Here is a 25917-nt window from a genome sequence, read left to right on the forward strand (position 1 = left end):
TGGCAGGAAGGAGCTCGGCAAGCGAGAGGAGCAGAAAGAAGGTCAGTGTGGCTGGACTGGAGTGGACATGGAGCTGTCACTAGGTTGGAGGTAGGCAGGGGTCAGATGCTGCTGGGTTTTCAGGTCCGGCGAGGGCTGGCTTTTAACTCCAGCCCGCTGCAGGGCTCTGAGGAGCGGAGTGCTGAGGCTTGGTTTTGATTTAGTCTGAGGTCTGAGTCCTTCTGAATCTCGACCCACGGGCGGGTGCTCAATGCTGCCACACGCTTGTTGCCTGTGACTCTACTTCCTTCCTCGCAGGAGCGTTTGTGCAATCTGAAATGCATTTCGAGAGCTTCCCCTGTCCCTCCGGAGCCCAGGCAGCAGCTGACCCTTAGTTCCCTTATGAACACCAGTCACCCCTGTCCTTCCTCCCCGCTCCATCGGACCTCGGTCCCTGCATCTGAGAAGGGGACAGGTGGGACCCAATGATGATTATGGCCTCTTCAGTTCTCTCGTTTTACCTTCGGGTGGTGACTGGAAGAGGATGCAGCGAAAGTGAGGGAGAAATGAAAGCGAAAGATGAAGCGTTCCTCCGGTTTCCAAGAAAAGCGGCAGAGGTGGGGGTGGGGACAGACAGTCGGCTGGGAAGAGGGAGATTTTTAGAAAGCTGGGCGGGCAGGGACCTGTGACCCAGGCTTTCGTTTCTCCTAAACACCCCACGGCACCATGTGACGCATCCGGGCCACAGAAGCAGTGAAAGGGGAAGCGAGGAGCTCCCAGAATTTCTCAAGAAGCAGAGCGCTGGACAGAGGCTGAGCCGCGAGGGAGCGTCAGAGGGGACGCGGAGGGGAGGCACGGGAAGCCGTAGGGGGACAGGGAGGCGGTGGAGGAGACGGCAGAGGGGGCCCCTGTGGGACGCAGAGGGGGCCCCTGTGGGAGGGCACCCTCCCCAGGGTGCGGGCCAGGTGTCACGGGGGAGGGGACAACAGTTAGGAAAGGGCGCCATAGAAATTCCCCTGTTAGGAAGGAGGAGAGGAGCGGAGGAGGGAAAAGAGTGAAAGTGAGGAGGGGGCAGGAAAAAATCAGAGAGGAAAAGAAAGAGGAAGGAAGTTCCTTTTACCAGAGGTGAAGGAAAAGCCTTGAGATTAAGGGCAGCGGAGGACCCGAGAAGGGAAGAGAGCCTGGCAGAGGGGAGAGAGGAGGGAGGGGGCTCAAGGAGGAGAGGAGAGTGAGCACAAAGGGGTGAGAAGGGACTGCGGCCACCTGGGGGTCGGGGAGGGGGGGAGACAAGAAGGGTGAGGCCGCCGGGGAAGCGCAGAGGCACCGACCGGAGACGGGTAGGATGCCGGGGCCGCGCGCCCCGGAGGAGCCCTGCAGGCCCGGGGAGCGCAGGCCGCTGCTGCGGCGCAGGCCGCGCGCACCCCGGCGCTGGCGGCGGGCGGCCGCGGCCACCGTGCTGCTGGTGGAGATGCTGGAGCGCGCCGCCTTCTTCGGCGTCGCGGGCAACCTCGTGCTCTACCTCAACAGCGCAGACTTCCAGTGGGCCGGCGAGCAGGCGTCGCGCGCCGCGCTCGTCTTCCTGGGCGCCTCCTACCTGCTGGCGCCCGTCGGCGGCTGGCTGGCCGACGTGTACCTGGGCCGATTCCGAGCCATCGTGCTCAGCCTGATGCTCTATCTGGTCGCCTCCAGCCTGCTGCCCGCCACCGCCATACCGGACGGCCGCCGCTCCTTCTGCGGCGAGGTGCCCCAGTCGCCGCTGGCGCCCGCCTGCCCCTCGCCCGGCTGCGCGAGCCTCTCGCCCTCCCCCTATTGCGCGCCCACCCTCTACTTCGGCCTGCTGCTGCTGGCCCTGGCCGCCAGCTCCGTTAGGAGCAACCTCACCTCCTTCGGGGCCGACCAGGTGAGTGGCAGCAGGGCCGCCCCATTGGGAGGCCCAGGGGGTGCCGTGAGAAAATGGTACACAGGCGCCTGAGACCCGGGAGCCAGTCTGGAGGCCGTGGCTCCCAAGGTGACCTCGGGCAAACCACTTCCCTTCTCTGCGCCCTGGTTCCTCATTCGAAAGAAGAGGGGGTGCTCGCTCTAAGGACGATAACCATGGCAACACTAGTAGTAAACATAGTTGGCCTTCTCTGACTATGGGCCGCTTTCAGCGTTTGAACTCATTTAATCCTCTTAACTACGCATTAGGTAGGTAGTATCATTATGTCCGTTTTACAGATGAGGACGCTAAGGTTTCAGGACATGAATCGTCCTGTCCAAGGTCACATAGAGAGCCGGTCAAGGTAGCTGGACTTCGAGCCTCATCCTAAGCCCCATCTTGATGTGTTTTAGGGGTCCGGGGGCTAGGGTGGGAGCAAGCCTCTTCCTACCAGCCATGCCGGAGGTCGAGTCTGGCCAGCTGGTTCAGATCACAGCTCTGCCACTCACTAGCCAGGGGCACTTGGGCATCTATCTCCTCGGAGCCCTTCTCTGGACCCTTGGACAGTCAATAAATATTTGCTAAATGAATGAGTAAATGCCTAACAAACATGGCTATGTTGTAATAGCTCTACTCAATGGGACAGTAGACAATAATTTAAAATAATATGTAATACGATTAAAACAACCACCTACAGTGTTAACGAGCAAAAGCATAAAGAACGCGATTGCAGCCAGGTGAAAAGACTTAGTGTCAACTAAAGTAGAGAAACTGGAAAAACATGATAATGGTGGTGTGATCAGGCAACTGGACTGACTGTACATTTTCCCCCTAATTGTCCCTGTTTTTCAATTGTTAATTGCCTGTATCACCGTCCTAAAGGGGACATTAAAAAAAAAAATCACTGCATCCAGCTGGCATCCACAATCTAGCCCCCGACAAAGTTCCCAGTGCCCTCGCCAAGGGCTTACTCATCCATCTGTTTGAATTCTTTTGACGAGAGGGGCCTCTGTGCCCCCAGAGCCCCTGTCTATTTCTCAGCCACAGACGACCTTCCTTCAAACCAGGAGACCCCACTGTCTGCCAGTACGACTCTTGTATCTTCCCTTAATTCTACTCTTTCATTGACATCCCAGTACACCTTCAGGTGCCCTTGACCTGTGCCCTTGACCTCACTGACCTCCAGAGGGCCTCAGCCATCCAGTGTCTCTTGTTTCTCCCTCTTCCCGGTGGCAGAACTGGTCTCCTGGAGGCCAGGCCACTGGGTGGAGCCTCCAGTGGCAACAACAGTGACAACCCTCGGCTGCATTCTCCCGCTTACTGGGCATGGACTTTGGGTGGCCTGAGGCCATACTGGAAGGCTGCCTTTGGGGTCTGGGCCTGACCCTTAGAACAGTTCAAAAACACTGGCGTGACTTGAGGCAAGATGGACATCATTAAATCTGCGTTCTTTAAGGTGGTTCTGGCTACAGTGCAGAGAGTGGCAGAGGTGAGGAGAGTAGGCCCGCCAGAGGAGTGAGGGGCTGCTGAGAAATCGGGGGAGGGGGGCGGGGGGGCGGTCAGACGAGAGATGTGCGAGTGGGAGGGCTTGGCACCATCTGGCAGACAGCTATACCCAAGAACCGCATATTTAATGCACCGCCAGGTTCAAAGGGGTCACCCATCGTTTATACCCTGAATGGGCTGCCCGGGCCTCCTCTTAGAGCTACAATTGTCACAGTCATTTACATCCGATTAAGAAGTGGAAGTGGCTGCTCATAATGGGCCTTATTCAGTTTTCTGCTTGAACATCTACAGCAGGGACACCCGGTAAATGGGCATGCCCTTCCCTCTGTGTTCCCAAGAGGGCCCCCTCAGGATCTTCAGGAGAAGGCAGCTTTAAACCCATCTCTGTGGACTAGCATTTTACATTTGGAAAAGGAACAAAATGCTTACTTTTCCCCCAATGCAACCACAGGAAGAAAAACTTGACAAAATCTTCCTGGCTAGTGGATATATGTATCTCTGGGTGGAAGGAGAGTCATGGATTCTCAGAGTCGGGGGTTGTAGAAAGGGTTATGGGTTTAACAGTGTATAGAATCATTTATCTAGAGAAGTGACCTCCAGTCCTCACTGCTTTTTTTTTTGTTTTTTAGAAATACAGATGCCCAGACCCTGCCACAGACCTGCTGAGTCAGAATCTGGGACCAGGGTTTGGGAGAGGTGGGGGCAGTCAGTGCAGTGGACCTGAGCCAGCAGACTGGAAGGGGGCCTGGGGCCTGACGGTTGCAGATTGATTCAAATCCTAGATAAAGATTTTCAGCCCTTCTGCCCTTGCTGAGGGGCCTGAATTTTTTTCCTTTCACCCTTGGGGGTGTCCTGGACCACCTCTGCTGTCTCTGATTATGCCAACCTTGTTTAACAGAGGGAGGCAAGTCAGGAGGATGGATGAGCCATCATGAAAAAAAAAAACCTGTTTGCATCTCCAGCTGAAGAGGAAATTCTCAATTAGACTACTTACTGTTCTTTCAGTAGTGTGCATACATCACAGTTAATAATGTGGAACAGACCTGAGATCTTTATTGGCTTTTTTTCTGATTATAAAGGTGATGCATATTTTAGGTTGCTCAGTCAGAGACAAAGGGATAAATCAACCAAAATGAACAAAGCGACGTCAGAGACATCTGTTGTGTGTGCTACTTGATGACAATAAGAAAGAAATATGTGTCATGGGCGTGCAGAAACAGCTGTGCCAAAATGTCCTGATCATTAACAAGCGACTCCCAAGAGAAGGGTTTATTCATTTATTCAACAAATATTTATTGAGCATCTATTTGGTGATCAGGGACTAGGGAAGTGCCAGAATGCCCACCCACTGACCCGAGAAGTGTCTCTGTGGGAGCGGGTGCAGGTACAGAGAGTACGTCATGGCAGGGTGCACCTGAACCTCCTTTGCCCTCACTCCCACCCCTTCCTGGCAGGTGACGGATCTTGGCCGCCATGCCAGCCGCCGCTTCTTCAACTGGTTTTATTGGAGCATCAATGTGGGTGCTGTGCTGTCACTGCTGGTGGTGGCCTTTATCCAACAGAACATCAGCTTCCTGGTGGGCTACAGCATCCCCGTGGGCTGTGTGGGCCTGGCCTTCTTCGTCTTCCTCTTTGCCACCCCCATCTTCATCACCAAGCCCCCCACAGGCAGCCAAGTGTCCTCTATGCTTAAACTCGCTCTCCAAAACTGCTGCCACCGGCTGTGGCGCCAACACTCTGCCAGGTAAGGAAGGGGTTCTGGTTAAAGGGGGCCGCTGGGCCTGGAGAAACACACTGCTTCTCCTGGGGAGTTGTGGTCCAGTTGGAAGATGTTCTCCAGGGATCTCCAGCCCTTTAGGGTGACCTGCTCTCCAATGGGCCACAGCCCTAACCCTAACCATTTCCAGTGGAGGTCAATGTGGTGGTGGTGATACTGGTGACGGGCTAAGTGTAGAAAGTATGAGGATTTAATGGCCTTGACAGTGACGGTGGTGATAAAGGCAACAATGGTCACGTTAGTAGCTACCATGAAGGGAAACGCTGTCAATGGTGGTAACAATGGCAGTGGAGGTGGTGATGATGATGATGGTACCAGTGAAGGTTGTTGGGATATAATATAAATAAGTCTACACTACCCTGATGTTAAGTAGAAGAAAGTCTAAGAAATCAGCCAAACTGGCTCCTCCCCTATTAGCCGGCATCCAAGGGAGGAAGGTTCTGAATGGCTTTGCACTTGTACGATGCCTCCCTTTTGCCTGTCTCCTTCCCAAGTTAATTGACTACCTACCAGTGCTAAGCAAACCTGTCTCCAGACCTTAGTGCCAGTTACAGCTTCCATCGGTAGCATGTAGATGGAAAAGGTACCTAACAAGTCTTCCCCAACCTTGTGCATTGCTGTAGGGCTTGTTTTAATGATCCACTGCGGCTGCCTGACACATCACCCCAGAATGTAGCAACCACCTTCCATTCCCTGGGTGACTGGGCTCAGCCCGGCAGTCCTTTTGCTTCTTGCGATGTCACCCGGGGCTCACTTACGCGGCTGGCAGATGATGCTGGCAGTCAGTGAGCCCCCTGGGTTCCTCTTTGTGCGGCCTTGCTGTGTGACTGGAGCTTCTCACAGCAAAGGTGTCTGAGTTGCAAGAGGAGGGAGTGAACATTCCAGGACTGGATGTTCCAAAGGGAAGGAAGTGGAAGACATCAGTCTTCTTCTGTCTGCCAGCGCAGTCACAAGGCCGTTCCACATTCAAGGTCAGGGGAAGTAAATCCCACCCATTGGTTGAGCGGCATCACATCCTGGGGAGAAGCTGATGGTGGCCGTCCTTGGAAATGACCAAATTGGTCTCATCCCTTTTAGAATCTCGAAGGATAAGGCAAGGCTCTTGGGCAAGAAGGGATCAGAAATTCTCAGGACAAAAGGCAAAGGGTAAAGGGTAAAGTGGTTGATCTGCCCTGTCTCCTAATAATCTTCCCTCTACTTCTATCTGTCCACTGCCTTCCTCCTTGTCATGTAGGGAGAGGGCTGTCATGTCGAGGAGGGTGGGCTTGGAGACAGCATGTCGGGGGGTTTCGGCATATCACGTCTGTGACAGCCTCTCTCTCTGGGTCAGGCATGGACTGGGACTTCCCTGGTTCCCGTGGCAAATGATGTCGCAAGCCAAAAAATCCCCTGAGACTACTTGCCGCAAGCTCTGGTCTTAACTTCCTTCAGGATCCAAGGGGCCATGGCTATCGCATGGAATGGGGTCCTGATCAGCCACCTTCGTTACCGAAGAGATGATAGTGATAATGTTGACAGTGGCAAAATGATAGTGATAATGTTGACACTGAGCAAAATGCCAATGATGGTAACGAAAACTCCGCGGAGAGAATGGCTCCGCTGGTAGGGACCCCCTTATGGTGACGATAGTGAGGATGCTGGCGTTGGTGATGATGGTGACAACAGCGAAGGTGGTGCTGACGCTGGGGTCGGGGAGATGAGTCGGGTCGGAGATGATGGCTGTGATAAGTGGTGCTCAGACAGCAGGGTTAAAATGAGCAGGGAACGGTGGAGGTGAAGAGAGTGGCCGTGCTGGTGGCGATGATGGCTGCCATTGTACCTGCTGCCCCACAGAGACCCCCAAGGCGCCTACCTGCTGCCCGACCAGAGGTCTCCCCAGCCCGGCCCTTCCCCCCAGGAGGACATCGCCAACTTCCGGGTGCTGGTGAAGATCTTGCCCGTCATGGTGACCCTGGTGCCCTACTGGATGGTGTACTTCCAGGTGAGCTCCCTGCCATTTTGCTCCGGGAGGACCGGCTCCCTGGTCCCCTCACTGGTCTCATCTCTCACCATAGAAGCCCAGGGTGTGTGGAAAGTCGGGGAGGGGCTCACAGAGTGAACTGCAGCTCCGTAGCAGCTGCTGTGGGCCTGGCACAAAGCCATCCATCCCAGTAGTTAAACTCCTTCAGGTGGCAGAGCACGGGGAGCTCTAGGGACAGGACTGAGGCCCAGTGACTTGAACAAGTCACCCCACCTCTCTGGGCATTGGTTCCCTCATGTGTACAATGGGTGGCTTAGACAAAGGCCCTAACAGCTCGACAGCGTTCAGATTCTCCAAACCTTGGACCTGAGGTCCAGAGAAGTTCTGCCAGTTGACCAAGGCCCCACAGCAATCTGGGAGCGAGTTCGGTGCACCGAGTACTTGGTCACAGTAGTCCCTCACTCTGGCCGTGCCTCAGAATCACCTGCAGAGCTTTTTACAAACACAGATTCCCAAGTCCCACCCTCAACTCTGCTGAAAGAGAGTTGCTGAAAGTGGGGAGTCTCCAGGGTAATTAGCTTCCCAGCTGATACCCATCCTCAGCCAGGTTTGAGAACCACTTCTTCCTGTGACTCCCCAAGGGGCAGTCAGTGGGGAAGTGTGTGTGAGCACACGTGTGTGTGCGTGGGTGTGTATATGCACGTGTATGTAGGGTGGGCAGCAGCCTAACCCAGCCCCTGATCTCCAGACCGCAAGGTCATCGCTTCCCACGCCCCCTTTATGGGAACCTTGTTTCAAGTTGCAGAAGATGGAAGTCATGCAGGACCAGCCTGCCACTTGGGGGTAGCACAGAAGTAGAAAGTGTCTGTGATGGGACAGGGACGTGGCAGGGGTGTCTGCGTGTGTCCATGGCTGATTCTCATTCATACCGCTTATCGGAATATTGACATCCTTTGATAAAGAGCTGCTGCCCGCCCCTGCCCCAGACCCCACTATGGGACTCTCCTAGTCCCCTCCATTATGTAACTGAAGGGGTAAGGCCTGCATCTGCCGCCGTGTCCAGAGCCATTCCAGTGGTTCAGCGCCTACACATTTCCTGGCTGTGTCAACCTGTGGGACTCAGCTTGGCCTCCGTGTCAGACGAACACTCTCCGTGGGGACAGCCATGTCACTCTTTTCCGCATGTCAACAAACATTTATCCATGACTACTCTGCCAGGCCCTGGGACACAGGATGAGTCCCAGCCGTGCCTAGCTCTGGAATAAGGCTGTAGGCACAGCTCACGGCCCTGGGAGCAGAGTGAAGGAAGCTCTCTGGCCACGCCAGCTCCCGAGGGGGAAGGGGAGTGGAGAGGTCACTTTCCCCCTGAGGTTGAGGAGGAGACAGCTGCCCAGCTGCCCTGTGCTACTGCTGAGGAATGCCTCCCTGGGAGCTGGAGCTTCCTGGGGCTGGGGGTGAGGAGGCCAGCTCTGTTCCAGCTTCGTCTCCATCTCCCTTGGCAGATGCAGTCCACGTACGTCCTGCAAGGTCTTCACCTCCACATCCCGAACATCTTCCCAAACTACCCTGGCAACAACTCCGTGGCTCTGGGGGTCCAGGACAGCGGCTATAAGGTGAGAGACTACTTGTGTGTTCAGCCCCCAGTTCAGGCCAGGTCGGGGGCTTCCTCCTAGAAGAGGAGGAAACGAAGCTACCGCTACACTCCCCTCCCGCAATGGCAAGGTGTCCCCGGGGTATGGGAAAAGCACCTGGAGGGTGGGTGAACTTGGGCCACAGTCCAGCCAGCCTGCCGAGATGCTCAGCTGCTCAAAAGAATTCAGGCCAGCTTCACTCCTGCCCATTGCTGCCCTGACAGGCCGCATTGCCCAGTTTGCCCCAGGCCCTCAGCTCAGGTGCACTCAGGTCCCTCCTCAGCTCTGCCTTGTCCCCTCCCTCTCTGGGACCCCTGACTTTCACAAAGACTTTCCAAACCAGTTCCTTGGCATTTCAGAGACTCATAAAATCAAAGAACTGGCAGACCAATGACATATTTGCCACTTTACCTCCAGTTCCTGCCCATGGCAGACATCACTAATCAATTATTGAGTCCACGAATGTTCCAGGCAGCCACTACCGATTGATGGAAGTTACCTATTTGCCATCCTGACCTAATCCCACCCTTAGTTACACAGCTGAGGAGTGTGCCTTTTGGAGAGAGGAGAGGGCTGACTCTGGGTCACCCAGTCCAGGTGTCTGGGCTCCAGCTCTGCTAGCCTGCCTCTTGGCACCCTCTTGCCCAGATCCCGGAAGCCTGGCTCCTCCTGGCCAACGTTGTGGTGGTGCTGATCCTGGTGCCTGTGAAGGACCACCTGCTTGACCCTTTGCTGCTACGGTGCAAGCTGCTTCCCTCGGCTCTGCAGAAGATGGCGCTGGGGATGTTCTTTGGTTTCGCCTCTGTCATAGTGGCAGGTGTGTGGGTCTGAGCAGAGGGGCATGGGAAGGGAGGCCCACCTTGTCTGGGGGTGGAGGGAGGCTGGCTCTACTATGAGCCGATGCTGGAGCCGATGCTGAAGCCGGGGGCCTGGGCCCTCCACCACCCCTGTGACTCCCCAAGGGGGCGGTCACAGTCTTGGCTTCCCAGAAGGGTGAGCTGAAGGAAACTTACCTCAATGAGTCTGGCCTCCCCTCATTTTTATGAGGAAACTCAGGCCAACAGAAGAAAACAAATTTTTCCTCAGTGGGATGTAAGCTCCCTGAAGGCAGAGATTTTTCCTTTTTTTATTTATGAGTCTGAATAATGCATGTCGGTACTCAACAAATGTGTTGAATGAATTTTCCAAACACACATAGCCTCTCAGTGGCATATAAGGACTTTTTTTTTTTTAAAGTTATCTATTTATCCTCTTCTTTCTTCTATGTGAAAAGGATTTGAAACCACTTGTACAAAAAGGGTTCCGATAAAGCAGCCTTTCATGCTATTGCATAAGCCTCAGCCTTTTTCACTTCATGATCTCGAGGTTTCTTAGAGTCTCTGACTCTCATCTTTAAAATGGGAATAGCAATTCATCTGACCCAGTGCAGGACCCAGGCTCTGCCCACATGGAACATAGTCTAGCTGGAGCGTCGTGAGGATTAAACATGATGAAGTCTGTAATGCATCCAGCACCACACCTGGATCACAAGTAGGAGCCAGAGGAATTAAAGCTCAGTAAACAATATTGTATTGCAAGGATGGAAACCAAACTAGATGTTTAAGCTACGTGCTTTAATGCATTTTGTCCTGTTTCATTCTCACAATAATCCCGGGTTTTTTAATTCCTGCTTCTTGCGTAAGGGAACTGGGTCTCAGCAAGGTTAAGTGATTTGCCCAAGGTCACACAGCTGGCCAGTAGCAGGGCCAGGATTGGAACCAAAATCACCTAACTCCACATTCCACTAGAGAACGGCTGTCTCCTAGGCAGTGAAGGGGAAGGAGATGAAATAAACTTGAAAGCCAGGTTAGAAACCCGAGTGTAATACTCGATGCTGCAGTAGAGGAGTCATGTGATATCATGGAAAGTGGGCCAGCTTTGAAACCAGACACACTGGGGTTCAAATCCAGCCCCAACTACTTATAAGTTGTGTGACTCTGAGCTGGTAGTTTAACTGAAATTTCTCTTTCTCCAGTAACAGTTGTTACTGTTATTGAGTGCAAAAATCTAGCTCTGAGCTTCCTAGCAGCCAAGGCAAAAAGGGAAGAGTTGGAATCCAAATCTTGATACACAAGCACATACCTCAGCCCTGTATTCTTTTCCTTACCTGCTTCCCAGTCAGTTATTGGCTACTTGGCCAAGCTCTGCCAGGGGCTAAGCTGCCCGGAGTGGGCCTGGCTGAAGCCCCCCTCTCTTGCCCACCAGGATTCCTGGAAATGGAGCGTCTAGAGTACATCCATCAGAACCAGACGGTGTCCCAGCAGATCGGGAAGAATGTGTACTATGCAGCACCACTGTCCATCTGGTGGCAGATCCCTCAGTACCTGCTCATCGGGATCAGTGAGATTTTCGCAAGCATCCCAGGTACGCTGAGCCCCTCCCCTGCTCTTGCACAGTCATGGGCTCTGCCTAGCGGCGCCTTTAAGTCAGAGATCTCACGGTCACAGCCTCTAGAGCTTGTCTGCATGGAGGACGGCAGGGTTTTCTAAGTGGGGCTGCATTCGCCCAATGGGGGTTTATTAGCCCCCGGCTCATGCCGGGCACTGCTATAGGCACTGGGGATTCGGAGGTGAATAAGACACTCCCCATACCAACTCTCCACGTGTTCTCCCTGCTGCCACATTCCCCACACTCTGTGTCTTTGCAGCTGCTGCTCCTCTGCCTGGCATTGAAAAGGGACTCCTCTCTCCCCTTCAGTTCCAAGCCTAAAAGCCATCTCCTCCTAGAGGTGCTCTCCAAGGCCTCCAGGCAGAGGGGGTCCTCTCTCTCCTCGCCATCATAGCACACCCGTCTGAGTGTTGAAATGATGCATTTACAGCTCTGCCTCTGCCCTGGGCTGTGAGACCAGAGCTGCAGGGCTGGGGCGGGCTCTTCAGTGAGCCCAGCAGCTGGGGCTTCTGCAGGTGCAGAGGGAGGCTGGGTGGGACTCACTCGGGGGCGTGGGGCAGAACAGTCTCCTGAACAATAAACCCCGGGGAATGCTATAGGGTGTTGGGGAAGCCCTGAGGCAAGGTGGGGGAGGGGGCAGAACACAGCAGGCAGCAGCAAGGACGTCACAGGCAAAGGGAACAGCAGAAGCAGAGCCGGGGAGCCTTGCACGGAGTGGGGAGGCGCACAGCCCTGCCCCTAGGAGATTTGGGCAGGGTGAGGCCCCCATTAGGGACGTTTTAGACATTTGGCTGTGTGAGGAGGATGGGAGACAGGGGAGTTTAAGAGGCATTTGCAGAAGCCAGGCAGGAAATGACCAGGGCTGGGATTTGGCCCATGGCAAAGAGGTGGCACGTGACAAGTGCAGATATTGAAGGTGGACAGAAAGGGGAAGGGGAGAGAGTGAAGATGGCGGGGAAGCGGGGGAGACAGAGCTCTTGAGGAAATGTGGGGGTTATCCAGGCGGAGGTCCACTTGGTTGCCGGTGCATGGCATTGTCATGGACCTGGAGCAGTCAGTCCCCCACAAGTGTGGGGGGGGTGTGTGTGGGGAGGGCATTGTGGCCCAGTGGGCGGAGACCTGGGCCCCTTCTCTGCTCTTCCTCTGGCCCCTTCCTCTCTCCGCAGGCCTGGAGTTTGCCTACTCAGAAGCCCCACGCTCCATGCAAGGCGCCATCATGGGCATCTTCTTCTGCCTGTCGGGGGTGGGCTCGCTGTTGGGCTCCAGCCTGGTGGCCCTATTGTCACTTCCCGGAGGCTGGTTGCACTGCCCTAAAGACCATGGTGAGCCTGGGGACCTCCCTGGGAGTGGGACGCAGGTGGAGGGAGGCTTGGAAAAGAGGTGGCAAATGACAAGTGCTTCCTCCCGCAGCAGAATGGAGTCCCAGGCTGGACTCAGAGAATAGGGTTCTAGTTAAAGCTGGCCAGTCACCCACAGCATGGCCTCCCTTCCTTGGGCCTGTTTCCCCAACTGTCAAAAAGGAAGCATGGAACTCAAAGGACCTCCAAGGTCCCTCCTGCTTCGAGAAGTCTGCCATTTGAGCTAAGGGGCCACCTTTCCCTGTGGGACTTGTATTTTAAGCCCCTCAAAGAACAGCTGGCTAACGGGGAATTGTCGAGCCCCCGGGCAGCCAGAGGCTAGCGAGCTATCCGCCCTGTGTCTCCTCATCCCACCTCCTGGCCACACTGCCTCAGCTGCCAGCTCCGGTGGAGCCCTTCCCCGCCCGACCCAAATGCCAAGCCCTCCTCTCCTTTCCCCAGGAAACATCAACAATTGCCAGATGGACCGGTACTTCTTCCTGCTGGCCGGCATTCAGGCCGCCACGGCCCTCCTGTTTATGTGGATCGCGGGGCGCTATGAGAGGACCGCTCACGGCCCAGCTTCCCAAAGCTCTCCGAGCAGGGACAGGGGCTGACGTGCTCCCCTCCCCGCCCTCCAGCTTCTCTCCACCTGAGGACAGACAGCAGGAGTCCCGGCTGAGGTTTTCTTCTCGGTTTATTCTGTACCCAGCGTTAGGATGCAATGGTTCCCATAAATAAGGGGCGTGAGCCCCTCCTCGCCACCGTGGTCCATGACAAGGGGCAGGACAGAGGGAGAGTCCTTCTGAGGATCCAGGCAGGGGACTTGGATCGGCGAGCACCAGTGGATGAGCAGGAAGCTGCCCAGCATGACGAGGCTGCGCCAGGCAGGCTGGGGAGGGGTCAGGAGCTGCCCCGGATCCTCTCCATGTAGCTGCGCAGCTCCTCGGGGTCTTTCAACCCCATGTCCTCACACACCCAGCGGATGTCCTCCTCACCCGCCACCAAGATGGACTGCACGGCAGGGGCCCCCACAGGCTCCTCGGGCGGCTGGGCTGGGGGTGCTGGCGCGAACGTCACAAACTCGACGCGCTTCCGCCGCCCCCCAGCCTCCTTTCGGGCCAGGGTGCTCGGGGAGCTGGTGGTGCCCCCAGCAGGTGCTGTGGCCACAGTCAGGGCTTCCCCTCCCCCGCTCTCACAGGGGCAGCCCCTCTCCCCCTTGGGCAGGCCAGGGGACGGCCGGTCTAGCTGGCGGCTCAGTTCCTCCTGGCCGGTGCCCAGCCAGACCCAGTTGTGGGGCTGGGGGGAGGCAGGGTCAGTGGCGCTGTCAGGAGGCTCCTTACGCTGGTAGCGCAGCACGAAGACCACACCATTGACCAGGAAGATGAGGATGGCCAGGCAGAAGATGCCCAGCAGGGCGTACATGCCTAGCTCTAGGTCGGTGACTCGCTGAGGGGCAGGGACCATCTCCTCCTCCTCCTCCTCCTCCTCCTCCCTAGCCTCGGCCTCCTCCTTCCCCTCTTCTTCCTCTGCCCTCTCGAACTTGTCCCTCACACCCCCACCGCCCCCCACACTGCCTGCTGCCCTCCCTTCACCACCCATGCTGGCCTCTGTGGCTGGGGAGCTCTGGACACGGCTCGATGGGAGGGCGGGGGCCAGCGTAGGAGCAGGAGGCAGCCCTAGCCAGGCGGTGCCAGAGGCCAGGGGCACACGGTGACGGCCCCGGCGGCAGGGCTCGGGTGGGTGCAGAGACACATGCAGGGGCAGCCCCTCGGGGCCCGCCCCACTCACCACCACCCCGAGAGGGGCACCCTGCTCCTCGGCTGGCAGGATGGCCCCAGGCTCCTCGGCCGAGATGGACAGTCCCAGGTCGCGGTGGTCGTAGAGCTCAGCGGGGGCCAGGGTGTGGTCCGAGAAGGACAGCCACAGGGAGAGGGCCACCTCCTGCGGGGTACACGGACACAGGCAGAGACACGCGAGGGCACGCACGCATGCACACAGAGACCACTCCCACAGAGACAGGCCACATGGAGGGAGAGAGACCAGAGGAAGAACAGACACAAGCAGATGGACAAAACACAGGGAGAGAGGGGACATGCGTCAATCACCTGTCGGCCACTCAGCCCCAGGGTCTGAGTCATTGGGAGGCTCCTCAGAGCCATCTAATCAACCTCCCGCGAACACACTCCAGACAGCCACCGCTTGATCACCTCCGGTCGCAGAGAGCTCACTACCTTAGTAGGCAGTCAGTCCTCATTCTGAAAACCCTAAGGTGAGGGGTTGAGGTACCACCCCCCCCTCCCCGTATCGGCCCCCATCTAGAGATGTTGGCTTCATCTCCCTGATCCCCAGCTGTCACCTGCTTTGGGGTGGGAAGGGCTGACTGTGCCCAGCATGTGGCCGTGACCTCCCCTTGGTGGGCAGTGCCCCGGCTCAGGGCCAGTGAGATGCCCATCACTGGCTGCACCCGAAGCTCCAGCACTGAGACCTTGTCATCTGTCACCGCCAACGCCTGCTCACCCAGGATGGAGTCAGACAGCGGGGAACGCACCTGAGGGTGAAAGGGAGCTGGAGGTGGGGGTTCCTTAGATACAGACAGCCTTTCCCCTCTGAGACCCCAGCAGCCCCACAAAGGGATCTGGTTTCTGTTCCCAGCATCCTCACAGGCTACTCTCCCCACCCCCATGCCCTATACATACCTGGATCTCAGTCCAACATGTCGGGGGAAGGTCCCTCAGCTCTCAAGGCCTGGCCCCCACATACCCATCCCCAGCCTTTCATACCTAGAAGACTTCCCCCATTACATGGGCCACCCTATTCTTACCCAATCCCCAATCCCACTGGGCTCATCCCTCCCTAGGTATACCCTGGGCCTATCTGATGCTCTTCACACCTGCCTATGAACATTCTGGGGGCCACCCACACCTTTCTCAAAGGGCCTGCTCACCTCGATAGAGGTGACCCCAGGCTCCCGGCCCACCAGGATGCGGCCGCCCTCCAGCAAGGCTACACGTGGGTCCTGCACGCGGGCGTGCGGAGCCACGAGGTGGGACACGTCCAGCAGCCAGTCGGGTCCAAGCAGGTGGGTGAGGCGGCGGCCCCCATCAAGCGGGTGGGCCGCAAAGGGGACAAGGAAGCGCACACCTGCGCGCTGGTACTGCAGGTGGCAGCTGCGGGGGCGCCGCTCCGCCTCCTCTGCTCCAGCTCCCTCCGGCTCCAGCGCCCTGCCAGAAAGGGGCGGCCCAGGGGTGGGGCGTCAGCATGGACTCCGCCCCTAGCCGCAAGGACCCCGCCCTCTGGAGACCCACCCAACTCCCAATGGGCACCGTTCTTCAAACTCCGCCCATAGCTACCTACACCTGTTGGGTCAGCCCCTTCTCTACTTGCAAACTTGGTGCCCCGGTCTCATTCCTGATTGGTGCCTGTGCCTATCCATCAGCTCACACCCTCTTCCTGCTCCTTATTAGAGACTTCCAGAGAGCCTCTCCCATGGGAAAAATCTAGGAGCATTCATTCTCTCCAGGGCCTGGGATGTCAAGTTCCAGAGGCCTGAGGCCACCTCGCCCTTGGGCTCTGGTTGGACCCCCCCTCAATATTTTCTGAGCTGAGTGCCATCTTAGGCTTTAAGGATATGGCAGTGAATAGACAAAACCCCTGCCTTTGAGGGTTTACATTCTCGGGAAAGGGTGTGAAGGGGGTAGACAGATGAATCAGATGATGTAGTATATTAGAAAGGGATCTGTAACTTAGAAATGTGGCAGGGAAGGAGGAGAGGGAGTGTGGGGGTCGGAAATGACAAAGTGGTCAGGGGCTGGGTGGTGAAGGGCCAGGATGGGTAGCAGGAACCGTGAGTAACTGGGCAGTTTTTCCGATCCCAGCTGGAGCCCATGGCTGTGTCCCTCAGGCCCTCTCTCAGCTCCACAGCGACTCCGCCAAGGCCAGCCAGCTTCCCCAGGCCTCCACTCACCCTTCAGCTGGGCCGGGTACCCTCCAGCCTCGGACCTGCTCTAGAGTGGTGTCCGTCAGCTCGACGCGCAGCGGCAACAACGGGGCCCACACGGTCAACCGCAGCGAGGCCCGCAGCCGCCGCCACCAGAAGTCCACCCGCACCCCCTGAGCGCCCTGGCTTTCCTTGCCAGACACAAACACAGCGTCACAGGTCTCAGACACCTGTGGGAGAACAGAAGGAGATTTGGGCTAAGCTGGGAAGACCGGTGTGGACCAGAGAGGACAGCCCTGACCCCACGCCCTAAGAAGAAGTAGGCTTCTGTATTTGCTGTAATGCATGTCCTTAGATCAAGAAGTATTTCGCCATGAATCCAGCATCCATTCTCCCTGGAGGAGCCAGCCAATCCAAGTTTACCTAGGGCTCAGTGGGAAAACTGGCTATTTGCATTCAACAGAACCTTTCTCCTGAAAGAAGCGGGTTTGAACCCACAAATTTGCCTCCTCATTAGTGCAAACCTCTGACTTTGTTGCCAGAGCTACCTGGCAACCAGCAGAGGTGGAGGGACAACGCAGACCTACCCACTGGAGCCACTTACGCAGGGCAGCCAGGATTTAGGAAACGCAGGCTCCGGGCTTCCCCTCTTAGAAGTTCGAAATGGGGAAAGTTGCCAGGCCTCTTTTTGACCTCATGGGGTCATTATGAGGTTACAATAATAATAATCATGATTTTTATCATTATATCATTTTTTTTTATTTAAGCGAGTTGACTACTTTCTTAATGATAATTCAAATTGAGTCAGAAGTAAACACATTGTTACAGAGTAACAGGACAGGTGGTCACCTAAGTCTAGAAGGGAAAACAATTATATCATTATATCATTATTATTGTAACAATTGTAGCTGCCCATTGTTTCAGCTCCTACTCTCTGCTGGTTACTGTCTTAGGGTGCTTTTAATTCTTACAAGACCCTGAAAATATATTCCCATTTTAAAGCTCAGGAGACTGAGGCTCAGAGAGGTTAAGAAACTTGTCCACGATCACACAACTAGTTGCTAACTACGACGGATTTCCAATTTCAACTTTCTAATCTCGAAGTACATGCTCTCAACTTTCCCACAGTAGTTCATTTGCCAATGCAATAATGAACGTGAAAGTGCCCAAGTTAGGGATGGGTTGTGGTTACAAAGCTCCCACTTCATTCTGGAGAGAGGTGGTGGGAACAAAGGAAGTTGGGGACCTTTTCTCTTGAGGACCTGAATGGGGAAGGAGGAAAGCTCCACTCGTAAATGCAGACTCACGTGGGGCTGGCACATGCCACTCACCTGCAGGACCTGCGGGTTGGCCGACTCACAGCCAATGTGCTCTGTCACCTCCACCAGAGCCCCCCCACTGTCCACAGTGACCAGGCGCACGGGGACATGCCTCGGCACTCCCGTCAGTGGTGCAGTGTTCACCAGCTCCTCGGCCTGGGGGTGCAGGAGAAACTCAGCTCCGAGCTCTTTACCTCCCTCTTCGCCTGACCGGGCAGAGGGGGGACCCCTTACCTTGGCCAATGGGACAAGCGCCCTTATGTCCCGCTCCGATACCAGGATCTCCCACACCATTTTGTCCTTCTCTGCGTCAGGGGCCTGGCCTGGGTACTCCAGCTGCCATGTGACAGGGCGAGTGACTGCCACGCCCCCACTAGTGCCATTATCCACCAAAAAGTCCACCCATAGGAACTTGGACAGTTCAAGGGGACTGCTGGCAGGAGAGAGAGAAAGTGAGTGCTTGCTAGCAGCCAAGCACTGTCGTAAGCACTTCCTGTCCTCACGAGGTAGGTTCTTTGATGATCTCCATCTTATAGATGAGAAAACTGAGGTATAGAGGTTATATAACTTGCCCAAGGTCACAGTGAAAAGTGGAAGGGCTGGGATTATACCCAAGCTCAAGCTCTTATTCACCCTTGGTCCCTATAAGATTCATGAAGCCGCTTAACCCCCACTGGATGCTTGCTGGCTCTCCTGTCTCCTAGGCCTCCTCCACTCAGACTCTGCCTTCCACAGCCAGCAGGGTGCAGATGTACCTGATTAAATTTCTGTCCGGGAGGAAGGTTCACTTCTAAGCCTCAGCACTGGCACTCAACACCTCAATAATAACCCTTGCAGCTTTCTTTGATCAAGCACCTGCTATGTGCCGGGAACTGGCCAGGATGCTGGCTATGCAGTATCTTGCTTCGTTTTCACAAGTGAAAGGTGTTATCCTCATCTTACAAGTGAGGAAACTGAGGTTCTGGGGAGGGGGTTGTGGGAGGCCAATTGGCTTGTCCAAGGCTATTCATCCCAAAAGTGTCAGAACCAGGATTTGAACACGAGCTACAAAGCCTATGGCCTTGACCCAGGTTCAGGTCGTGAATAAGAAGAGTTTGTAAATGTTCAGAACTGCAGCTGGGCTTCTGGAGAATACTAATGGCCCAACCAAAGGGCTCCATTTTGTGGTGATGGGAGGTGGGGTAGTGGCCGTGAGGCCTGTAACTGGGTGGCTCGGATAAACTGGCATCACCTGGAATAAGCCTCGCAGACACTGTACCTGGCACATAATTGGGGATGGATAAACAGTAGTTGAATGAATGAATGCTATATCGGCTTTGTGCTGCTTCCTTGAAAGAGTCTGTTTTTGTCCCTGCTCATGTGGAAATATGGATGCAGTGTGACAGCCCTCTTTCCTGAAAACTCATAAATCTGCCCACCAGTCCTCCCTCCTCTGCCCCCCGGGAGAGAAAACCGCCCACCTGGACTCTGGCCCTGCGGGCCCAGAACGATGGCAGGTGATGAGGGTGGTGTGATGCTTGGAGCCCTTGAAGCGGTCCAGCCTAGCAGTCCAGAGGGTAGGCTGGGCTGGGCGGGCAGCCATCACATGCAGCCCCTTCTTCACCTTGATCCTGGGAGGAGGACAGAGGTCAAGTGTGTCAAGGTGGGCGATGAACTTGTGGACAGGATCCGAGGGAGAACACAGGGGCTAAAGATGCCAGCCCCCGGTCTGGCCTGGCCCGGCTCAGGTCTGAATGTCCTCCTCCTCCTCAGACCCAGAAGGACCCCATCTCAACACAGGTCATGCCACGCAGCTCTCCTCCACTCCAAGATCACTTACGATCTGCCCCACTGACCACAAAGTCGAGGCAGCCTGGCATTCGAGGCCCTCCAGGATGTGGTCCAGTTTCATCTTTGGCTGTGACATCTCTCCCTCACTTTTTGCTTTAGCTCCATCTAAAGTTCTTTCCCACACACACCATTCATGCCTCTAAGCCTTTGTCCAGCCTGTGCCTTCTGTCCGGCGAGCCCTTCCTTTCTCCATGTGCTCATTCTTTAAGCCACCAGCAACTCAAACACCATGTCCTTTAGAAAGCTTTTCCCACGGCAGGATGAATTTCCCCTTCCTCACCCCCTAACTCAAGCCCCTACAGTACTGTGTACCTTCATCAGAGCATCTACTCCAGTTCATGCCCGTCCGGCTCCCTTCCCTACCACTGGGGACCCCTTAGTGCCAGGTGGGGACCAGGCCTTCCTCCTCTCTTCATGGTAAAATATAGCACTGGGCGTATTTGAAGGTCCAGGAAAGACCTAATGAGTGTGTGAGTGAGCACTGGAGGGTGTGAGAAACATGGAAGCAGGACAGAAAGGGTCATAAAGACCCTCTGGAGAAGAGTGGGCTACGTACAAAGGTGGGGGACCCCCGGCGAGGCTGGCAAGCACGAGAACATATGCATGAATGTAGCTGGGGCAGACGCGCACCTCGGGGCATTAGAGCATCCACCACCCCCAGGCCCTGCACTTGCCAGTTTTCAAGCCCTGTCCTATTTCCCCTCCCTGGACCCCACAGCTACCATGTAAAGTGGGAAAATTAGCCCCAGTGGACAAAGGAGCCTTGGGGAGGTCCCAGGAGAGGGGAGCTTCCTACTTTTTAACTTCAAGTTCAGGCCTATGCCTACTGCTGGGGCTTGCCTGCTGCCAGGGCAATCACAGCACTTGGCCCAGAGGGGCTTTGGTGGACGCATGTTTTGCAGAGGTCGAGGATTCTAGGAAGGACTCTGAGAGGAGTAGGCACCTGCCCCGTCTTCCTGCAGAGGTTCTTGCCTCCGGCCCACCCCCAGGGGCCCGGCGCTCACCGCAGTGTCAGGACGTTGGCCGTGAAATTGCGCTGAAGCAGGAGGGTGGCACTGAAGAGCTGGCCGGGCCGCACGGGCACGTCGGGCACCCTCAGGGTCACCGCCTCATCCAAGGGCACCTCCTGGGACTGTGGGGGGTCTGCCGGGCGCAGCTCCACACTGCTTACCGGGAGGGCCTGTTGCCCAGCGCCCTCCTCCCCGCCGGGGCCACAGCCCCCAGGGCCCTCGGTGGCAGGCTCCAGCGTATAGGCCAGCTCGGCCCGTGTGATGGAGTCCTGGGAGAACCAGTGTGAGGGGAGCTCCAGCTCCACCACGCAGGCGCCCAGAGATGGCTGCAAAGACATGACGGCCATGGTTGAGTGGGGGGAGGGGATTCCCAGCACCCATGGCAGGAGACGCAGAGCTGGAGGCGTCCCTGACAGGCAGGGCCAGCATGGGAGAGATGAATCTCAGGTGACATAGCCAACTAGCGACAGGACAGGACAGGACAGGGCCGGGGCTAGGTCTCAGAATGCATCTGTGGGGCCACTCCTCCACCTTTGGGAACAGCCCATCCCAGTGCCTCCCCCTAACCACCGGGGGGTCGCCCTGACTACAACTTAGGTTTCTCAGCATCCCAGCGTCCACGAAACAGCACTCTTCCGTGGGTTCCTATGCTAGCCTCCGAAATAGTGGAGATCGCAATTATCAAAGTAATACTGACAATAACGTAAACACTCACTGAGGGGTTGCTCTGGGCCAGCATTGTATTCATCTCGTTTATTCTTTATTCCAACTTCATATGAGGTCGGAACTGTTGTTACCCCATTTTACAGATGAGGAAACTGAGATTAAATTACTTGCCCAAATCATATACAAGGGACTGAATCTCATAATGAGCCCTAAATAACCCCTTCGCAGGGTCCCGTGAAAGCTGGCAGAGTGGCATGGAGTCAGGTGGTCCATGACCCCCAAACTTCCCAGGAGTGGCGAGCCCTCTCTTCCTTCCTTTGGGACCACCCTCTGGCTGGGGCCGCCTCGGGGCCAGCCTAGGTGGGGCCCGCCCACTCACCTGGAAGCGGCAGGCTCGGTGAACAGTGCCTGCAGGGTGTGTGGCATGGAGCCGGGCACAAGGCAGGCTGCTAGACCCCGGTGGCCCATCCTGCCCTTTGAAGTGGAAGAGAACCCGGGCATGGGGCTCTGCTGGAGTCACAGCCGCTTCCACCGACACGGCCCGCACATCCCATTGGACTGGCTGTTGATGGGACTCAGTGACCCGAGGAGGGACCACCTGGAGGGAGAACAGGGGTGCTCAACACAGCAGAGCATAGGAGGAAGCGAGAGCTCGCAAGATGGGATGCCAGGTTTCCACTTCCAGCCTGGCAGGAGAGAGGCTTTATGGGCCTGAGTTTCTCTCGCTGGAAAATGAGCACAGCTGGGGCTGGGGCAGGGCCCTGGGCCATATGCAGCAGCCTCAGCTCTGAGTCCTATTAGCCCAGGAGTCCCTGGTGGCCCCATTCTTACCTGCTGAGTGGTAAAGGGTGGGTAGGAGGCCAAGAGGAGTGGCTGGGCCTTGGGCCACGGCTGCAGGAGCAGAAAGGTCTCAGATCGGGAGCCCAGAGAGGAGTTGGCAGGTGGGTAGTGGCCCACCTGCTGCACTCGGAAGTGCTCAGGTGCATCCAGGAGCTCCAGGGCTGCAGGCAGGTAGATGGGGTCCAGGGGTTCCTGGTCACAGTCCACTGAAGAAGAAGGGGTAGAGATGGTGACAGCTCCAGAGCTGGCAGGGGCTGAACTGAGCTTGGTCCTGGGGCACAGTGGCGGTGGGCAGCGGAGGAAGAAAAGGGTTATAAATGTCCTATACCCACCAGGATGGGGGAGTGGATGTCTCCATTACACAGATTAGGAAACAGGCTCAAAAAGCCTCATGCAGGTAGCCTGTGACAGGGTCAGGATTTGAATCCAAGTCCAGGACTGGACTCCAGTCCCAAGCCATTCTTCCTGCCTTCCACAGACCCAGGCCTTCCTCCCTCCAGCAGAACCTTCTTGATGTCTCCTACTCCCCTATTCCTATCCCTTACCCAATTGCCTCTGACACCAAGGCATTTATGGGGTACGGCTCTCCCCAGACAGGGCCTATAAGGTAAAAGATGGTGACCAGGTGAGCTTTGTAATAGTGGTGACCCTTTCTCCGACTCTGGGTCCTTGGCCAGACTTGGCTGGGCATCCACCCTCCCTCGTCCTACATCGTCACCATGGCAACCTCACACCGGTTTCCGAAACTTGCTCCCTTCTTCCCTGTCCCAACTGGGTACTGAAGTGCAAGAGTGGGAAGAGGGTGGCGGGTGGGGATCACGAGCCTGAAAGAGTCTGGTACCCAATAACCAGAAGGACAAAGGACCACTAAGACCATTTTTGATTTGTACCAACTGACTAGTAGGTAGCCTTAATAATAATAAACATTTTTTGAATACTAATTAAGCAGGCTACCATTTTAAACACTTTACATGTATTAATTCTTTCAATTCTTGTAATAACTCTGAGAACTAGGTGCTTTTACTGTTAATCCCATTTTATGGATGTAGAAAATGAGGCTGAGAGGTTAAGTTACTTGCCTGGGGTCCTACAGCTGGCATGTGGCAGGGAGTTAGAATCCAAGCATCAACCACAGGACCACCCTGCCTTCTCCATTCGCCATCTCTCTCTGTCTGTCTCTGTCTCTGTCTGTCTCTCTCTCTCGGCTCTATGCCACTTGCGAAGGTATTTATTCCCTAGCTCTGAGTCTCTTCCTCCTCCTTCACGGTCAAGAGTGAATGTCGCCTCCTTAAGAAAGCCCTCCTTGATCGCTTGTCCTGCCACCAGTCCCCACCATCATTTGCACCCCTGGTTGCCTCCTTCTGAATCAGTTATCTTCTGGTTTATCAGCTGGAGCCTTGTCTCACTCAACCTGGATCCCAAACTGGGCAGCTCTCCCTAGAGAGGATGTTCTAGGAGCCCAGAGATCTGCATTTACATCCTAACTCTGCCTTGGTGAAGGTTGGGTCAGGTGTTTAACATGTAGGAGCCTCTGTTTACTCACCTGTAGAACTGGCACTTAGCGATACCGTGACAGGGGAGGACTTTGTAAACTATGGAGCTAAGGCTGGAGGAGGGGTTACTGCTGCTGCATAATGGATGTGACAAGGCTTTCCTCATCCCTCTGTGTAAGGGGTTATTAGGGCTCCCGCAGGGTCCCCTGGGGAGGGGAGCAGGTGGTTGAAAGCAGCCCCAGAGCCAGCTCCCTCTCAGCGCCACCACTGGGCTGGGGTACTTGATGGTTTCAACCTCCTTCTAGACCCTCCCCACCAATGAGCTTGAGTCTGAGACCCCCCAAAGTGTAACAGGTGAGTGACTACGGCTCCCTGGAGGCAGCCCCTGGTTTCCCGTCCTCCTCCTACTCCATTGCCTGGATAATTGCAAGATGCTCTGAGGCCGGACTCCCACGGACTGCCGGCACCCAGAGCTCAGCTTTCATGGTGGAGGCAGGGGGGGTGTTGAGAATGCCTCGCTACCCCCCACTCTCCTGAGGCATCATCCACCTAGCAGCCAGAGCCCATGCCGAGGGCCGTGCAATCCTGCCCGGGGCACAGGGGAGTCGCTGCCCCTTTCTCCAGTGATGAGGATCCCCATAAAGGTTGAGGAAGGCACGAATGAGACAATCACTTGAGACTCCAAGGTCAGAGAGCTCCTTGCGGGAGGGGGAGGGCGGCTGCATATCTCGCAGGTCCGAGGCAAAGGGGCCGCTTCCCGTCCCCGGCGGTGCGGGGTGAAGCTGGCGGGGGTAGATGGTGGAGGGAGGCCAGGGGCCACAGGGGTTCAGCTCTTTGGAGGGCAGACTGGGGAGCGGGTGCGCCTGGGGCAGGGGGCAGCCAGGTTAGATGTCCTGGCTGGGGGGCGGGGGAGAGGAGGAAGCTCGCCGGGGGTACAGACCCGGTGGGGGTGGGGGGTGGCGAGGAGAGCCCCGGGACCGGCTTGCTCTGGGTCAGGAAGGAGTTGCCGGGTGATGCGAGGTGAAGGAAGCAAATAGGGACGGTTGGCTGGGGGCAAGATCCCGGGATGAGGTCTTGCCAGCCCTCAGGGCACGCCGCGGGAGAGCCCGCTTGGTTTTAGTCCGAGCACCCGCAGGTTCCCGGCCTTGGCTGGGGCCCAGCCACCCCTCGCCCTGTCCCTCCCCTCCCGCTGACCTCTCCCGACGTCCAGGGCGAGGGCCACCAGCAGGCAGAGCCACGGGCCGCAGGGCCCTCGGGGAGCCGCTGCCAAGCGCCCCGCCATCCGGGCGCACATCCTTCCCACAGAAGGCGGGGACTAGGCCGGCGGCTCAGGTGGCCTCTGGCCGCCCGGCATCTCCCACGCCCGCTCGGCGCCGGCCTGGCCCCTCCGGCTGGATCCCGGCCGCCGCCCGCCCGGCCGCCCGCCAGCGGCAGCGGTTCCCAGACAATGGAGCGGGAGCAGGAGCTGGAGGTGGGAGGAACACTCAGCACATGGGCTGCCCCTCCGCCTCGCCGGGTCCTAGTGCCCTACGGATCCCCAACCACCCGGTGCCCCCACGCTCAAAGTCGGGAAGAAAGCCACTTCTCTGCCGACCGAACAACAGGGGACTGACCCGCCTCTGACAAGAGGGACTGGACGCGTTCTGTTCGCTCCCTCTTGGAAGCTCCTGACCCAGGAGGAAAAAAGCCACTTCCTCTGCCTTTCCCCCGCCCCACAAGCAGATCATCTGTAAAGGCATCTGACACCTGAATCAGAACCAAAATTCAGGGACAAAGGGGGACCAAACTGCAGGGGTGGAAAGGGGGTAAAAGGGGGCCAAAGAGTCAGGTGACAGCTACCGGAGCCTGCCCTGACAGCAGCCTGGGCCACTCCCGTGAAGGAAGGGGCTCCAGGTGCAGGCAGCAGTTCATGCCCAGTCCCATCCCAGAGAGAGGGCCCTGGGCCTAGGGAGGATGAGGGCATGCCTCTGCTCCCCAGGGAAGGCCTGCCTTCCAGTGTCAGCTTCCTGACCCAGCCTGGCTTGCCAGGCAGTGTTGGAAGAGGTTCCAAAGAGGGGCATCTAGCTGAACACTAGCATCTCCTGGGCAGCTTTAAAAAAAAAAAACCCAAAAACAAAAAACAAACAAGAAAAACAAAAACCAAAAAACACGCTCAGGCCCCTCTGCAAAACAGATCCAATCTACCTGCAGGGCTGAGAAACACCTGTCTGCTGGGAGAAGCAGGGAGGGCAGGCTTTGAGACTCGCACGTGGCTGTGGGGGTGTCAGCTGGATCCTGGAAGTAA

The 25917-nt window shown here is 56.5% G+C and overlaps 2 protein-coding genes across 4 annotated transcripts; one reads left to right on the top strand and one right to left on the bottom strand.

Annotated features, from left to right (window-relative positions):
* The first annotated feature begins 1306 nt into the window (after positions 1–1306).
* On the top strand, positions 1307–18174 carry SLC15A3 (solute carrier family 15 member 3). 2 transcript variants are annotated; one of them, XR_005652295.1, is made up of 9 exons: positions 1322–1879; positions 4858–5147; positions 7014–7161; positions 8643–8753; positions 9420–9588; positions 11016–11174; positions 12365–12520; positions 12998–15617; positions 16414–18174. XR_005652295.1 is itself a non-coding variant. In XM_039860465.1 (8 exons), exons 1-8 carry the CDS (start codon positions 1322–1324, stop codon positions 13150–13152), a joined length of 1746 nt encoding a protein of 581 aa, XP_039716399.1. In that variant the 5' UTR covers positions 1307–1321; the 3' UTR covers positions 13153–13297. The 2 variants fall into 2 exon arrangements, 1 of the variants encoding a protein (XP_039716399.1); XM_039860465.1 differs by lacking the exon at positions 16414–18174 and having other exon boundaries at positions 1307–1879; positions 12998–13297.
* On the bottom strand, positions 13215–25091 carry TMEM132A (transmembrane protein 132A). 2 transcript variants are annotated; one of them, XM_039860464.1, is made up of 11 exons: positions 24828–25091; positions 22132–22346; positions 21680–21898; positions 20629–20960; positions 19255–19404; positions 18029–18224; positions 17807–17950; positions 16503–16705; positions 15483–15759; positions 14895–15086; positions 13215–14479 (listed from the first exon to the last, which is right to left on the bottom strand). In XM_039860464.1, the coding sequence occupies exons 1-11, from the start codon at positions 24925–24927 to the stop codon at positions 13439–13441; spliced, it is 3069 nt and encodes a 1022-aa protein (XP_039716398.1). In that variant the 5' UTR covers positions 24928–25091; the 3' UTR covers positions 13215–13438. The 2 variants fall into 2 exon arrangements, with proteins under 2 accessions (XP_039716398.1, XP_039716396.1); XM_039860462.1 differs by having other exon boundaries at positions 18029–18227.
* Positions 25092–25917: the final 826 nt, after the last annotated feature.

The sequence above is a fragment of the Pteropus medius genome, unplaced genomic scaffold (assembly GCF_902729225.1).
Source record: "Pteropus medius unplaced genomic scaffold, Ma_sr-lr_union100, whole genome shotgun sequence".
Classification (NCBI taxonomy): domain Eukaryota; kingdom Metazoa; phylum Chordata; class Mammalia; order Chiroptera; family Pteropodidae; genus Pteropus; species Pteropus medius.

Bases quoted from the DNA above. Each gene is read 5' to 3' on its own strand.
- TMEM132A (XM_039860462.1), bottom strand. From the start codon at position 24,927: ATGTGCGCCCGGATGGCGGGGCGCTTGGCAGCGGCTCCCCGAGGGCCC. The intron at 18,228-19,254 runs GTGGGCGGTTTT...CTCTCCTGCCAG, and splicing joins CCCGCAGGGCCAGAGTCCAG to CAGTCCCCTTGAACTGTCCA. The intron at 14,480-14,894 runs GTGACAGCTGGG...TGTACCCCGCAG, and splicing joins CCCTTCCCACCCCAAAGCAG to GAGGTGGCCCTCTCCCTGTG.
- SLC15A3 (XM_039860465.1), top strand. From the start codon at position 1,322: ATGCCGGGGCCGCGCGCCCCGGAGGAGCCCTGCAGGCCCGGGGAGCGC. The intron at 5,148-7,013 runs GTAAGGAAGGGG...GCTGCCCCACAG, and splicing joins TGGCGCCAACACTCTGCCAG to AGACCCCCAAGGCGCCTACC. The intron at 11,175-12,364 runs GTACGCTGAGCC...CTCTCTCCGCAG, and splicing joins GATTTTCGCAAGCATCCCAG to GCCTGGAGTTTGCCTACTCA.